At 47.2% G+C, this 14924-nt stretch overlaps 1 protein-coding gene across 3 annotated transcripts in view; it reads left to right on the forward strand.

Moving 5' to 3' along the window:
• The window catches only part of ADAMTS9 (ADAM metallopeptidase with thrombospondin type 1 motif 9), a 237736-nt gene that overhangs the window by 72894 nt on the left and 149918 nt on the right, over nucleotides 1–14924 (forward strand). For all 3 annotated transcript variants that reach the window (XR_014454314.1, XM_083156037.1, XM_083156038.1), the window contains exons 13-14: nucleotides 732–913; nucleotides 994–1130. Coding sequence is in view for 2 of the 3 variants with exons in the window: in XM_083156037.1 (XP_083012163.1) it covers nucleotides 732–913; nucleotides 994–1130 (319 nt within the window). In the remaining variant the exon portion in view is untranslated. The remainder of the gene's footprint in view (nucleotides 1–731; nucleotides 914–993; nucleotides 1131–14924) is intronic.

Raw genomic sequence — 14924 nt, forward strand, 5'->3', positions numbered from 1 at the left:
TATTTTGGCGATGGGTCCTAAATTGAGTGCAGTGAATATTTAATGAGCGCTGCTGCTTATAAGAAAAGTGACTTATGGAAAATGGCTGCCCCCATACGAAAGACAGTTTTTTTAAACACGTTTTCCTATGGGGCAGCCATTTTTCGAAAGTCACTTTTTTTTTTATAAGCGCATCCGTCCATACAGTGCTGCCGGAATCTGCAACGGGAGGTACCGGCTGCACGAAGGGGGGGGGGAAGGGGAGAGGGTTCTTAAACACATTGGGGGGGGGGGGGGGTGTGATGTGTGATGTTAACCCTAGGGGGGGGAGGAGATGTTAACCCTAAGGGGGGGAGGGGGGCGATGTTAACCCTAGGGGTGTGTGTGTGTGTGTGTGTGTGTGTGTGATTTTAACCCTGGGGGGGTAGTGGTGGTGAAGACTGCACTGGCTTTGACCCTGTATTTGGAAAGTTTCCAAAAAAAAACGGGTCTGCCAGTGTCAAAAAAACGGCTCTTAAACGGTAATATTACGTTTAAAAGATGCGGTGTAAAAGGGGTTTTACTTGGCAGACCCGTTTTTGGAAACGTTTTCAAATACAGGGTCAAAGCCAGTTATGCGGTCTGAAAGCAGCATTAATGACCGTGTTCTCTTAGTCCAGTTAACTCCTAATTCCTATTTATCTTGCCCAGGACCATAAGGTTCATATTTCTGATCCCCGGATCCTCTGTAACATTCTGCGTTCTGTTTTCAGACCAAAAAACGGTGGTAAATACTGCGTTGGGCGCAGGATGAAGTTTAAATCTTGCAACACGGAACCTTGTTCTAAACAGAAGAAAGACTACAGAGAGGAGCAGTGCGCTGACTTTGATGGGAAGCATTTCAATATCAATGGTCTACCTCCAAACGTGCGCTGGGTGCCTAAGTACAGTGGAAGTAAGTGTAGCTGGAAGGTCTCTTCCACTCGTTCTGCTGAAATTAAATGTTATTGACAAACCTTTTGTATCTGTCTGCAGTTCTAATGAAGGACCGCTGTAAACTGTTCTGCCGTGTGGCAGGGAGCACGGCCTATTACCAGCTCAAGGACAGAGTTGTCGATGGGACGTCGTGCGGGCCGGACACAAATGACATCTGTGTGCAAGGATTATGTCGGGTAAATACGCACTTGAGTTGTGCATTACGGTTTCTCACCTCAACAGTGCCAATGTAAAGGCTAATCACAATAATAAGCAATAGGTAAAACATATGGTACTCTTTACCTAGAAGGGCGCCCATCGCGGCCATCGCGGGCATCACATGTACTAAAAAATCGCATGCGATGCGACCGACGCGATGACCGCGATTTCCCATAGGGAACAATGTTAAATGTCCCAATTGACCCGATTTTCCATAGGGAACAATGTTAAATGGCCCACAGAGGCCAAATAGGCACCCTGAAGTGTGAAATGGCACCCCCAATTGTTAACGCCACCCCACGATCAACGTCAACCCGAAGCGTGGCGAGCGCAGCGAGCCTGCGAGGGGTGGCGGTACGCGTCCTCCGACCTTTTCATACCCCCACTATCCACGTCGGCGTGGAGTTGAGAATAGAAAGTGTGGCGAGCCCGAAGCGTGGCGAGCGCAGCGAGCCCCGCGAGGGGATGCGGACATCTTCACAGGTATACGCGTCCCCTCGCGGGCTTCACAGGTGTCCGCGTCCCCTCGCGGGGCTCGCCACACTTCGGGCTCGCCACACTATTCTATTCTCAACTCCACGCCCTAGTGGATAGTAGGGGTATGAAAAGGTCGTAGGACGTGTACCGCCGCCCCTCGCGGGCTCGCTGCGCTCGCCACGCTTCGGGTTGACGTTGATCGTGGGGTGGCGTTAACAATTGGCCTCTGTGGGCCATTTAACATTGTTCCCTATGGAAAATCGGGTCAATTGGGACATTTAACATTGTTCCCTATGGGAAATCGCGGTCATCGCGTCGGTCGCATCGCATGCGATTTTTTTGGTCGCATGCGATGCAACCGACGCAATTTTTTTTCCTTACGATGCCCACGATCAAAATCGTGGGCGCCCTTCTAGGTAAAGAGTACCAAACATATTCACAAAAGACCACTTATCTAAGGGTACATTGATTAAGATGGGGGTTCTATTGAAGATGGGATGGTGCCATCACAAGAACAGCCATCTTTGTTTTGCACTTGCGCACTGCGGGGCCCCAAATCTCATGCATTTCTCTGCTGGGATTCAGAGACCACAAGAACTGAGCAGCTGTTTATGAATGAGTGAGTGGGTGGGGCTAATGCTGTCATGTCTGCACACACAGCAATAACAGATGTAATGCCAACAAATAGTTTTTATTGGGTGATGACCATCAATGTTTTGTAAGGGCCATCCCTTATAGTGTGTAACTTCCAGAATGTACGTATATATGTCCTGCAAGGCATAATAACTTTTACATGGTTACATGCACCAAGGCTTGTCATCAACTCATGGTGTTTTGCAACCATTATTGTTTCAGAACAATGACAATGAATTTTCAGTTCAATTAAATCAAGTTGATGGTTGCCACCATTGCATGTTGCAGTCAACGGTTGGCTTCTGATGTTTTCTGCTGTGTACACCACAAAGAAAACCACTTGAGTATATGACAGAGCACCTTTGCACAAACTAACTCTGATTTGTGCATAGTCATGAGTAAACCATTGACCAATCAAACCATTTTATTGTTCACCAACAATACTTGCATGAAGAAAGATAGGAACAATTCAGTCCTGGTCTTAAGATAACCGAAGCTACCATGTGCACTTGACAATGGTTAAAGTGGCCATGAAAGGTTTATATTGTAGGGGTGACCTGGTGGGGGTAGATGGGGGAGCGTTTAGGGGGTGATATCAGGCATGACCCCAAAGGGAAGTAGCAGGGGCAAGAAATTCCTCTAGACCAGGGGTGGCTAAACCGATCCTCCAGATCTACTGATGTTCCGCATTTTCCAAATCTCCTAGTTGGTGCACAGCTATGGTCATTACTAACTATCACATGACCCAAATCACATAGCTGGTGCACAGCTGTAGTCATTATGAACTGTCACATTTCCCAGGTCACCTAGCTGGTGCACAGCTGTAGTCATTACGAACTGTCACATTTCCCAGGTCACCTAGCTTATGTACACCTGTAGTCATTACTAACTATCACATGACCCAAATCACCTAGCTGGTGCACAGCTGTAGTCATTACTAACTGTCACATTCCCCAGATCACCCAGCTGGTGCACAGCTGTAGTCATTACTAACTGTCACATTTTCAAACCTGCTGCAGTCATTCCTACTATAGATCCACAGGTGGCCTGAGAAACATGAACTGTTGGTAGATCTTGAGGACAGGTTTAGTCATCCATGCTCTGTCTAGACAGCCATGATGTCAGGGTGTCCATTGGGTTTGGTGCTTCCCACCCATGACCACGGTTGGTTCATGTGAACTTCTGTACCAATGGCAGAACAATATTAACAGCCAACTACTGTAGGCATCGGTCTCATAAAAATATGGGACCAGACTGGCAGGAGGGTCCCTTGCGATCTTCGGCACATTTGTTACTCCTGCCAATCTGATGGGTAGCGCTCTTTTTTGGTGTTAGCAGGAGTATAAAGGAGTGAGCTTAGCAATGGGGCGAACGTGCAATTATCTTCCTAGATGTTTTACGTGGATATTGAGGGTCGAGTTTTCTTTTCCTTCATTTCTGTAAATAAACTTGCATTTGTCTTTTCATTTATTTGATCATTTAAGGGGTATTGTTAATAATAATTACTAACATTTGTGAAAATGTACTTAGGCGGTCCTGTGATCTTACAGTAGCATAAGACAAATGCCACACACTGATTCAGTTCTTTTGTTTGAGTGCTCTTTTAAGATTTGACAGTATTAGTTATGTGTAGCTCTCAAAAGACCTATTGTGTTTATGCCCAGGCGAAAGGGCAAGCTACCCGTTCCTGTCAGTCAGAGCGGACATCAAGTGAGGCTTTTTACAACTATTCAGAACTATTTTTCACTGCACTCTAAGCCGATAATAGGTAACCTGATACAATTCATGGGCCGCATGGGTGGCCCTCTAACCTCTGTAGGGACCGCACCTTACCCTTAATCTCAGTAATAAGTTCAAACAATACATGCAAACGAATCAAAAAATAGAAACTTGTCTGTAATAATAAACAACACACTTTTTAAAGTAAATGTGTTACAAGATATAATATAACACTTTCAATAAATGAAGGAGCTGGGGGACACAGATGAGGCCCCAAGGTCCAGCTGGTGATATCCTTGCTCTAACCAGTCATTGGCAGAGGTGGATTTCGACCTTATGGGGCCCGAAGTAAAATGCTAGTTTGGGGCCCTCCTCCTTCAAACAAACCATAGCACTATATTTTTGTTGCTGATTACAACCAGCATTGATAGAGTATCTTGGCACATACAGCAGATGAAACTAGAGAAAGAGACTTTGGGAGTGTGGGCAGAGCCATGATGTCATAATGACATCATGTGGTAGTCGCACAATGCTCCTCTGGGAACAATTTAGATGGCAAGCATACCTACCAAGTTTCACGCAGCAGCAGGAGGGACGCTCACACGCTCGCTGGAAATTTTGGGGGCATGGCCTAGCAAAAGGGGGCATGGTCTACTCTGCTCTCCCAGGAGGCCACGCCCCATTTTCGCCGCTGTGGGGCATGAATAGACGCTTTGTGCATGCGCACAGCATCTATTCATGGGCAACAATGGGGACTCCCAACTGCCCCCCACCACCGCCGCGGGACACTGCCGGCCCTGGATGGGAAGTGGAAACGTCCCCAAAAACGTGACATTCCCGCAGTAAGCGGGACAGTTGGTAGGTATGGGCAAGGATATCTGGTACCTCTTTAGTTTCACGGCGGCACTTCTCAGCAGATCGCATCGTATGCAAACCGTATGCAAATATTGCACTCGATTTGCATAGATTTGCATGCAATTTGCATATGACTCGATCCGTGATACGATTTAGCACACCCACACTATCCTCGTAAGCCAGAAGCGCGGCGAGCGGATGCGGTAAGTGTCCTCCCGACCTGTTCATACCCCCACTATCCATGTCGGCGCGGAGTTGATTTTATAGTGTGGCGAGCGCAGCGAGCCACTGAGCCCGAAGCATGAAAACGTGCCCGAAGCATGGCGAGCCCCGCGAGGGGACATGGATTACTTGACGTGTATTCCGCGGCCCCTCGCCAAGCTTCAGGCTTGTTTTAAGCGGACTCTCGCGGGGCTCGCTGCGCTCACCACGCTACGGGCTCGGTGGCTTGCTGCGCTCGCTACACTTTATGAAATCATCTCCACGCTGATGTGGATAGTGGGGGTATGAACAGGTTGGGAGTATGCGTACCGCATCCCCTCGCGGGACACACTGAGCTCGCCACGGTTCAGGCTGACGTGGATAGTGGTGTGTTAAATCGCATCGCAGATCGAATCGTATGCAAACCATATGCAAATATCGAATGCGATTTGCATACGATTTACATACGATCTGCTGGGAAGTGCCGCCGTGAAACTAAACAAGTACCGGATATCCTTATGGGTCCTCATTTGACCTGCAGGGCCCTAGGCAGACGCCAAGGTTGCTCTGTGGAATATCTGCCCCTGGTCATTGGCCCACATGTAATAGACTCCGCCACGGATCTGGACTTAAAGCAGTAGATTAGAGTTTTAAGGCAAAAGTTACCTAGTTTTATATTAAAACTAATTGCTGCTTTGAACCTAACGGATATTGCACTGCAGTTGCACCATGACCACCATATCGGAGTCAGTCTGTTTATTTCGGGTAGTTTGTTACTAGAACATCCTACATAATGCCATCATGTGTAAGACTGAACCTTGGGGTTATTACATTGTAGTCTATATAACTGCTAAAACATACACAAGTGTGACTATATTTAGTTTTACTTCTTATTCTCCTAAAATAAATGTTATTTGGATGGAGTTTATGATGTCAGACTAAACCACTGCATGGATAGCAGTCACAGCACTGCCACCTGCAGGCCAGAGGGGGAACAGACTAATCAGATACAAGCAGGATACAACAGCGGATTAAAAACACCTTATTTTCCTGACACTATTACATTGCAAGGGGGTCAACTAGATTTCATTTTCAGCAACATATTAAATAGTATTTTGAATTTATCCTTTACTTTAATTGATGAAGACAGTCAGAAAATGTGCTTTGCTTCTAAAATTTCCTACAAGATGTGTTTTTGCTATGCTCAGTAAGATTCTTGCAAATTTTTCCGCCCCGGTCGTAAATGGGATGCACGTGACTACATTTTGATGTGCCTTTTAGACAGTGTGGCAGATGTATTAAACCTAGCACCAGCCAATCAGCCCCTTACTGTCATTTTTCAAATCCGGTCGGTAGCTGGACAGTTAGAAGCTACTGTAATTGGCTGGTGCGTTTTCACTAGGGATGTTCACCGGCCACTTTTCGGGTTTTGGGTTTTGGGTTTTGGGTTCTGATTACCTTGAGGTTTTGGGTTCTAATGGGTTTTGGCAAAACACCTCCTAAGTGTTTTGTGTTTGGATTTATTTGGGTTTTGGGTTCTGATTTTTTTGTTAAAAAAAGCCTAAAAACAGCTAAAATGGCAGAATTTGGTGGTTTTTTTGCTCCTACGCTATATTGACCTCAATAACATTCATTTACACTCATTTCCAGTGTATTCTGAACACCTCACACCTCACAATATTGTTTTTATTGCCAAAGTTTGCACTGAGGTAGCTGGATAACTATGCTAAGCCACACAAGTGTGCGGCACAAACACGTGGCTCATGTAAGAGTGGCACTGCAGCGGCAGACATGATGGCAGTTTAAAAAAATAGGCCCATAAAAGATACCTATCTGGCTTGATCATGCACTGTTTACCATGTGCAGCCAAGGAGCGGTGGGCATTTTGTGCAGCACAGAGTTTGTCTGCAAGTGTGTAACTGTTTCGATCACTTTAACATCCAACAAGACCCCTATCTGGCTTGATTGTGATTATGATTATTTATAATTAATTTCATCTGATTTTTAATTTGGTGATTAGTAATATTATTCATTTATTATTTATTATTACCATTCGTCTCGTCAATCATTGCCTAATGGGTGGAGGGGAGGGGGCTAATCAATGACTAGGTGGCAGCTGGAAGAGTTCTATCTGGCTGCGACTTCTGTAACTCTATTGATCGCTAGGGTGGATTCAGGTGATCTGGCTCGCTAGGCGGGTGTTCCCTTTGCTCACTGCTTCACATGCGTCCCTCGTGAAGCTGTGCGCTCTGTCGAGGAGGATGTCCTTTGCCGGTAGAGAAGTACTGATCTTCTCTCAAGGTGTTACGACTCGTAGCTGCACTCCCCTGCTACAACCTCAAAACAAGCACCAAGACCCCTATCTGGCTTGATTGTGCACTGTTTACACAGTGCAGCCGAGGAGCAGTGGGCGATTGGTGCAGCAATCAATTACTCTCATTAGTGGAATGCAATCAGTTGTATGCATTTAAAAGACAAGTCCCTCATACGAATGACTCTCAGCAGTGGGCACCAGACCAGACAGGTAGATGAAGCAGTACTAGACACCACACGGTAGATAAGTCAGTACTAGGCACAAGACCGGTAGATAAGGCAGTACTAGGAAGTACTAGGCACCAGACGGTAGATACGGTAGTACTAGGCAGTGGGCACTAGACCAGACAGGTAGATGAGGCAGTATTAGTTGTGTGTGTATCTGTTTTGGTCAGTTTAATATTTAACAAGACCCCTATCTGGCTTGATTGTGATTATGATTGATTGATTATTAATTAATTTTTTGATGTGATTGATTCATGGTCGAAACCCCGTTTAACAACCTGGTTGATCCTGACCCTGATGTGCAGTTTGTCTCTGTGCTGAAAGATCCCAATCTCAAATGGCAGACTGAACAACCTATGGATAGCCATATTTCAAAAAATGTGAATGGGCTTGTGTGGCAGCCCACTACAGGATACCCCCTGTGCCCCTGGAGTGCCCCCAAAGAAGTTTAATTGCAGCCAATGCTGCTCAGAGGAAAACTGCAGGAATGTGAGGGGTTAAACAGCCCCAGCTCAGTCCACGTGCAGGGAGCCTGACACCCCCGATTGGCTGCCCAGGGATTGTGGCAGTCCACCCCTGGTGTACTCTTGTGCCCCCAAAGAGATTTTAATTGCAGCCAATGCTGCTCAGAGGAAAACCTCCTTTGCTTGTGGAAGCTGCAGGTCTGTGAGGGGTTAACAGACTCAGCTAGTGTCCTAGTGTCCCAGCTCCCCTGCACATGAGACAGGAAGCTGGGAGGTCAGAGGTGATCCCAGCAGCAGTGTGTGAGAGAGAGAGAAAGTGTGCAGAGGGGTGAAGAGCTTGTATCCTGAGCCAGGAAGCATGCAGACAGAGATGCTGTGCAGAGAGAAGCACACATCTGAGACCAGGCACTGGGAGCAAGGACCCAGCAGTTAATGACAGCCAGCACTGCTGACCAGAAGAAGGGGTGAGCAGCATGTGAAGGGAGATAGAGCCCAGTAGGAGTGACTGCAGAGACCTACAGCACGGAACTAGGCAGAGAGGGACATTGCCGCCCATCTGGGAGTCACCCAGAGGACCACACAGCACCCAAGACAGGCAGTGGCCAGCCAGGAGTCGTGACCAGCAGGAGCTGGCAACTGCAGCTGATTGTTCAGGTACTGGGGTGTTGGATACCCCCACTAACAGGACTGCCTGTTTGCCTCTGATACAGGAGATTGCCCTAAGGGATGGGAATCTGCCTGCCCCTCTTAGAGAGGATTTTTGATCACTTTTGTTATACATAAAAGTAGTGTGCACACTAAGTTATGGCCTAATCACCTTGTGAGGATTTCCTTCGCGGGACCGTTATTCAAATTCAGGAACTGTGTTGTTTTGCACCAGGGACTACCGCGCAGTGTATATAGGGTGCATAGCGCCACTTGGCGGACATGTTGTGACGTAATATTATTCTGTCATATTGTTATTGTTGTGATGTAATTTTTTGCGTAATCGTTCTCTCTTTAATCTGGTCATTGATTAGTTATAGCTTTAATTACTGAATGATATAAAGTGACTGTTTTGCATAAGTACGTGAGTGTATTGCAGCAACCCATTTACATATCTCCTTTAAATAAATATTTGTTGCTGCTAGCCGTAGTAGCCTTGTCTTTTGTGGGTTCTCCTTGGGTTGTGCCATTCCCTGCCACAGGTTCTCCGGAAGAAGCCGTGAGGAATCCAGAAGCTGCCGCCGTAATCAGCTCCAGATTCAGGTACTATTTTGCACCACACTGTTACAGGGGCACTGGCACAGGAGCGCAAAAGGAGAGGTCAGAGGTGAAATGAAACTGTGCCGGAGGAGGGTTTGCAGCAGCGTGAGAGAGGATGACACGTGCTTAGAGAGAGAAGACAGGCTGGGCACCCTAAAGATCCACAGAGAGGAGAGCAGCAGAGTGCGCAGCCTGGAAGCGTGCAGAAGTGAGACCCGCTAGAGAGGAGAGAGCCGGGCAGCGTTTCCGTGCAGGAGACCCGGCGGTGATGGACAGCAGCGCACACAGAGAGAGCCAGCAGCCAGCATCATGAGGGAGGCAAGAGGGAAGCCGTGAGGAATCCAGAAGCTGCCGCCGTAATCAGCTCCAGATTCAGGTACTATTTTGCACCACACCGTTACAGGGGCACTGGCACAGGAGCGCAAAAGGAGAGGTCAGAGGTGAAATGAAACTGTGCCGGAGGAGGGTTTGCAGCAGCGTGAGAGAGGATGACACGTGCTTAGAGAGAGAAGACAGGCTGGGCACCCTAAAGATCCACAGAGAGGAGAGCAGCAGAGTGCGCAGCCTGGAAGCGTGCAGAAGTGAGACCCGCTAGAGAGGAGAGAGCCGGGCAGCGTTTCCGTGCAGGAGACCCGGCGGTGATGGACAGCAGCGCACACAGAGAGAGCCAGCAGCCAGCATCATGAGGGAGGCAAGAGGGAAGCCGTGAGGAATCCAGAAGCTGCCGCCGTAATCAGCTCCAGATTCAGGTACTATTTTGCACCACACAGTTACAGGGGCACTGGCACAGGAGCGCAAAAGGAGAGGTCAGAGGTGAAATGAAACTGTGCCGGAGGAGACACCAGGGACACCAGGGAGACACCAGGGAGACGCTACCGGCCGGAGCCGGCAAAAGCAGCAGAGTACAAGGGTGCCCTACCCCCACTCAGCCTGTACCCTTCCTGCCCCAGCCCTGACTCCCCCAAGTCAGGGAGATCACATTCTCACCCATAAAGATGGTGACACAATTTTAAAAGAGGACAGAGAACAATCTCATGCACATGAGACCACTGTGCTTGATACAAGACAGACCAGAGTCCACCTAAAGGTGTCGGCTAGTACAGCATCCCTAAAAGTCTCAAGGCTCCAAAAAAAATTAGGCAGTGAGCCCCTGACCAGACAGGTACAGCAGTATTAGGCAGTGAGCCCCAGATCAGACAGGTAGATACGGCAGTATTAGGCAGTGAGCCCCAGACCAGACGGTAGATATGGCAGTACTAGGCACCAGACAGGTAGATAAGACAGTAGTACTAGGCACAAGACAGGTAGATACGTCAGCAATACTAGTATTGTGCACCAGCAGAATTTATAATAATTAATTTTCTTATTAGGTACTGTTCGGCCGTGGCACTCAGTGGCAGACGTCAGTGCACAAGCAGCATGGAATTCTTTTTTACAGTCCCACACAGCACAAGTATTATTTTTATTTTTATCAAATTAGATATAGCAGCTGTGTGGTTGGAGGAATATGGCCGACGTGTCGCTGGATGAACTGATCAGGAAATGGGGAATGTCCGTGGGCACCGGGATGTACCGCAGGGTCAGTAACAGGGGAGGTATAGGAAACGTGAGATCCAGACTCCAACCATCTGTGAACAATCGTCCACTTGCCACCAGTTTTCAGAGAACATTTGATGCTCGTCAGAAAATTGGTGTGACTGATGCACGCCAAAAACTAGGGATAAAAGATGCCCGTGAAAAGTTGGTGGCCAAAGATGCTCGCTTCCGCATAAGGGGTAAAGTGCAGGACGCCCGTGAAATGCTGAATTCGAATAAGCAACAGATCATGGCAGGAGACAAGCCTATCAAAGTGATGGACGCTCGTGAAAAGATTACTTTAAGAGGAGTGCTCCAACAGTGGTCGAAACCCCGTTTAACAACCTGGCTGATCCTGACCCTGATGTGCAGTTTGTCTCTGTGCTGAAAGATCCATATTTAAAAAAATGTGTGGCAGCCCACTACAGGATACCCCCTGTGCCCCTGTGCCCCAAAGAAGTTTAATTGCAGCCGCCCCCAAAGAAGTTTAAATGCAGCCTCCCCCAAAAAAGTTTAGCCGCCCAAAAAGATGTGTAACTAATTGTACCCAACTGGTCATCAAAAATAAATCAATCTTTATTGTGAAAACAAGGTATCAAGTGGCAAAGAAAAGGAAGCCAGTGATGAGAATTTTGTGAGCTGTGAAAGTATTATCAAGGAAACATAACTTTACTTAAGTTTTGAGGAAAGGCTTTATCGGACCATTTCATGAATAAAGAACAGTTGATGAAGAAATTAAAGAAGTATTCATCGTTCTTGTCATTAAATAAAAAGGAGAGAGATGCGAAGGTCAAATCATTACAAAGGTTATCTGATGAGGAAAAAGCAGTTCTCTCTAAAAGGCTATGCACATATGACAAATACTACAAAATGTTTGCAAATCAATTAAAAATTGAAAAGGGGGGCCAGAAGGTTTGTACAGCTTTATCTCCTAAAAAATTTCCAACAACTTGTTCCGAAGCAACTGTGTCTGTTAGTAGGTCAGCCTGTACAACTAACGGCAAAGAAAGTGACTATCTTCAAAACAAAAGGATTTTTGCCGCTTCAGAAACTGATCATGCTCAAGGTGAAGGCAGTCAGTGTACACCTCAGAATGCTAACCAAATACACAAAGTCCATGCAAAGATAAAGGATATTGTAAAAGAAAATTGCACTGACAAGTCTTCAACTTACAAAAACCAAGCTATGTATAAAACTGCAGTAACTGGAAAACTAAAAAAAACTTTAGCCGCCCACAAAGAACTTTAATTGCAGCCGCCCAGGCTTGATTCTGATTATGATTGATTGATTATGATAGATTGATTGATTATGATTGATTGATTATGATTGATTGATTATTAATTATGATGTGCCTGATCCTGACCCTGATGTGCATTAAAAATGACTCTCAGCAGTGGGCACCAGACCAGACAGGTAAAAAAAGGTTAGCCGCCCAAAAAAAGAAGTGTAATTGAGCCTTCCTGCCCCAGCCCTGAGTCCCCCAGGTCAGGGAGATCACATTCTCACCCATGAAGGTGCAGCAATGAGGTGGAATGCAAACAGCTATATGCATTTGAAAGACAATACCCTCATTAAAAATGACTGTCAGCAGTGGGCACCAGACCAGACAGGTAAAAAAAAGTGTAGCCGGCCAAAAATAAGTGTAATTGAGCCTTCCGGCAACAGTCCTGACTCCTCCAGGTCAAGGAGATCACATTCTCACCCATGAAGGTGCAGCAATGAGGTGGAATGCAAACAGCTATATGCATTTGAAAGACAATACCCTCATTAAAAATGACTCTCAGCAGTGGGCACCAGACCAGACAGGTAAAAAAAGGTTAGCCGCCCAAAAAAAGAAGTGTAATTGAGCCTTCCTGCCCCAGCCCTGAGTCCCCCAGGTCAGGGAGATCACATTCTCACCCATGAAGGTGCAGCAATCAAGTGGAATGCAAACAGTTGTATGCATTGAAAAGACAAGTCCCACATATGAATGACTCTCAGCAGTAGGAATAATGAATGGTGATGCAAGATGGAATTGTCCTTGGGCCCTCCCACCCACCCTTATGTTGCGAAAATAGGACATGCACACTTTAACAAACCAAACATTTCAGCGACAGGGCCTACAAAACTGTGGCTGAAATGATTGGTTTGTTTGGGCCCCCACAAAAAAATAAAACAATTCATAATATCTCCCTGTATAAACTGGCTCTACAGTAACAAGATGTCATCGTCACTCATCATCATCATCATCATCCTCCTCCTCCTCCTCCTCTGATTCCTCGCCCCCTTCAGTGTGTACTTCCTCATTCTCAGAGATTATCAATTCGTCCCCACTGGACTCCACAATCACAGGTCCCGTTATAATCTCTGGAGGCAATTCCTGCTCTTCATTGAATAAGTGATAATTCATTTTTATAAACATCATTTTCTCAACATTTTTCGGGAGCAACCTCCTTCGCCGCTCACTGACCAGGTTCCCCGCTGCACTGAATACTCTTTCGGAGTACACACTGGAGGGGGGACAACTCAGGTAAAATAGAGCCAGTTTGTACAGGGGTTTCCAAACTGACTTTTTTTCCTGCCAGTACAGGTAAGGACTGTCTGACATGTCTACTTGGATGCTGTCACCAAAGTAATCATCCACCATTTTTTCAATGTTGACAGCATCCAATGCACCGACAGTAGACATGTCAGCAATCGTTGGCAGGTCCTTGAGTCCAGACCAGATGTCCAAACTCCCTCCTGCCTGCCCTGCATCCCCGCCAGCGGGTTGTGTGGGAAATCGCAGCTGTTTCCTCACAGGCACAGGTGGGGGAGAAAATGAAGGAGGAGCTGGGGCCATGTCACGGTCCCCTTCAGATGACAATCTCCTGACCAGCAGGTCTTTGCACCTTTGTAGACTTGTGTCCGCCGGAAACAGAGACACAACATACGCTTTAAACCGAGGATCGAGCACTGTGGCCAAAATGTATTCCTCTGACTTTAACAGACTGACCACCCTCGTATCCTGGCAAAGCGTATGGAGGGCTTCATCCACAATAGCGACATGCTTTGCGGAATCGCTCCGCTTTAGCTCCTCCTTCACTTTCTCCAGCTGCTTTTGTAACAGCCTGATCAGGGGAATCACCTGACTAATGCAGGCAGTGTCGGAACTGACTTCACGTGTGGCTACTTCAAACGGCTGTAGAACCTTGCACAACACGGAAATCAGCCTCCACTGCGCTTGAGTCAGGTGCAGCCCCGCTCCTCTGCCTATGTCGTAGGTGGCTGTGTAGGCTTGAATGGCCTTTTGCTGCTCCTCCATCCTCTGCAGCATATAGAGGGTGGAGTTCCAGCGCGTCACCACCTCTTGTTTCAGCTGATGGCAGGGCAGGTTGCGGAGTTTTTGCTCCCGCTCCAGCCTTCGGCAGGCTGTGGCAGAATGCCGAAAGTGTCCGCAAATTTTGCGTGCCACCGCAAGCATCTCCTGCACACTCCTGTCATTTTTTATGAAATGCTGCACCACCAAATTTATTGTGTGGGCAAAACATGGCACGTGCTGGAAATTGCCCATGTTTAATGCCCGCACAATGTTACTGGCGTTGTCCGACACCACAAATCCCCAGGAGAGTCTAAGGGGGGTAAGCCACAGGGAGATGATTTCCCTCAGTTTCTCTAAGAGGTTGTCGGCGTTGTGCCTCTTCTTGAAACCGGTGATACACAGCGTAGCCTGCCTAAGAAGGAGCTGACATGCAGGAGATGCTGCTGCTGCGGAAGGCGATGCATCTACCCAGTGGGCTGTCACAGTCATATAGTCCTTAGTTTGCCCTGATCCACTTGTCCACATGTCTGTAGTTAAGTGTACAGTGGGTACAGCCGCATTTTTCAGGGCACTGAGGACACTTTTTCTGACCTCCCTGTACATCGCGGGTATCGCCTGCCTAGTGAAGTGGAATCTAGACGGGATTTGGTACCGGGGACACAATACCTGCATCAACCGTTTAAATCCCACTCCATTGATGGCGGACACCGGACGTACGTCTAACACCAACATAGCTGTCAAGGCCGCAGTTATCCGCTTTGCCATAGGATGACTGCTGTCGTATT

The sequence above is a fragment of the Crinia signifera genome, chromosome 8 (genome assembly GCF_055691185.1).
Source record: "Crinia signifera chromosome 8, ASM5569118v1, whole genome shotgun sequence".
NCBI classification, from domain to species: Eukaryota; Metazoa; Chordata; class Amphibia; order Anura; family Myobatrachidae; genus Crinia; species Crinia signifera.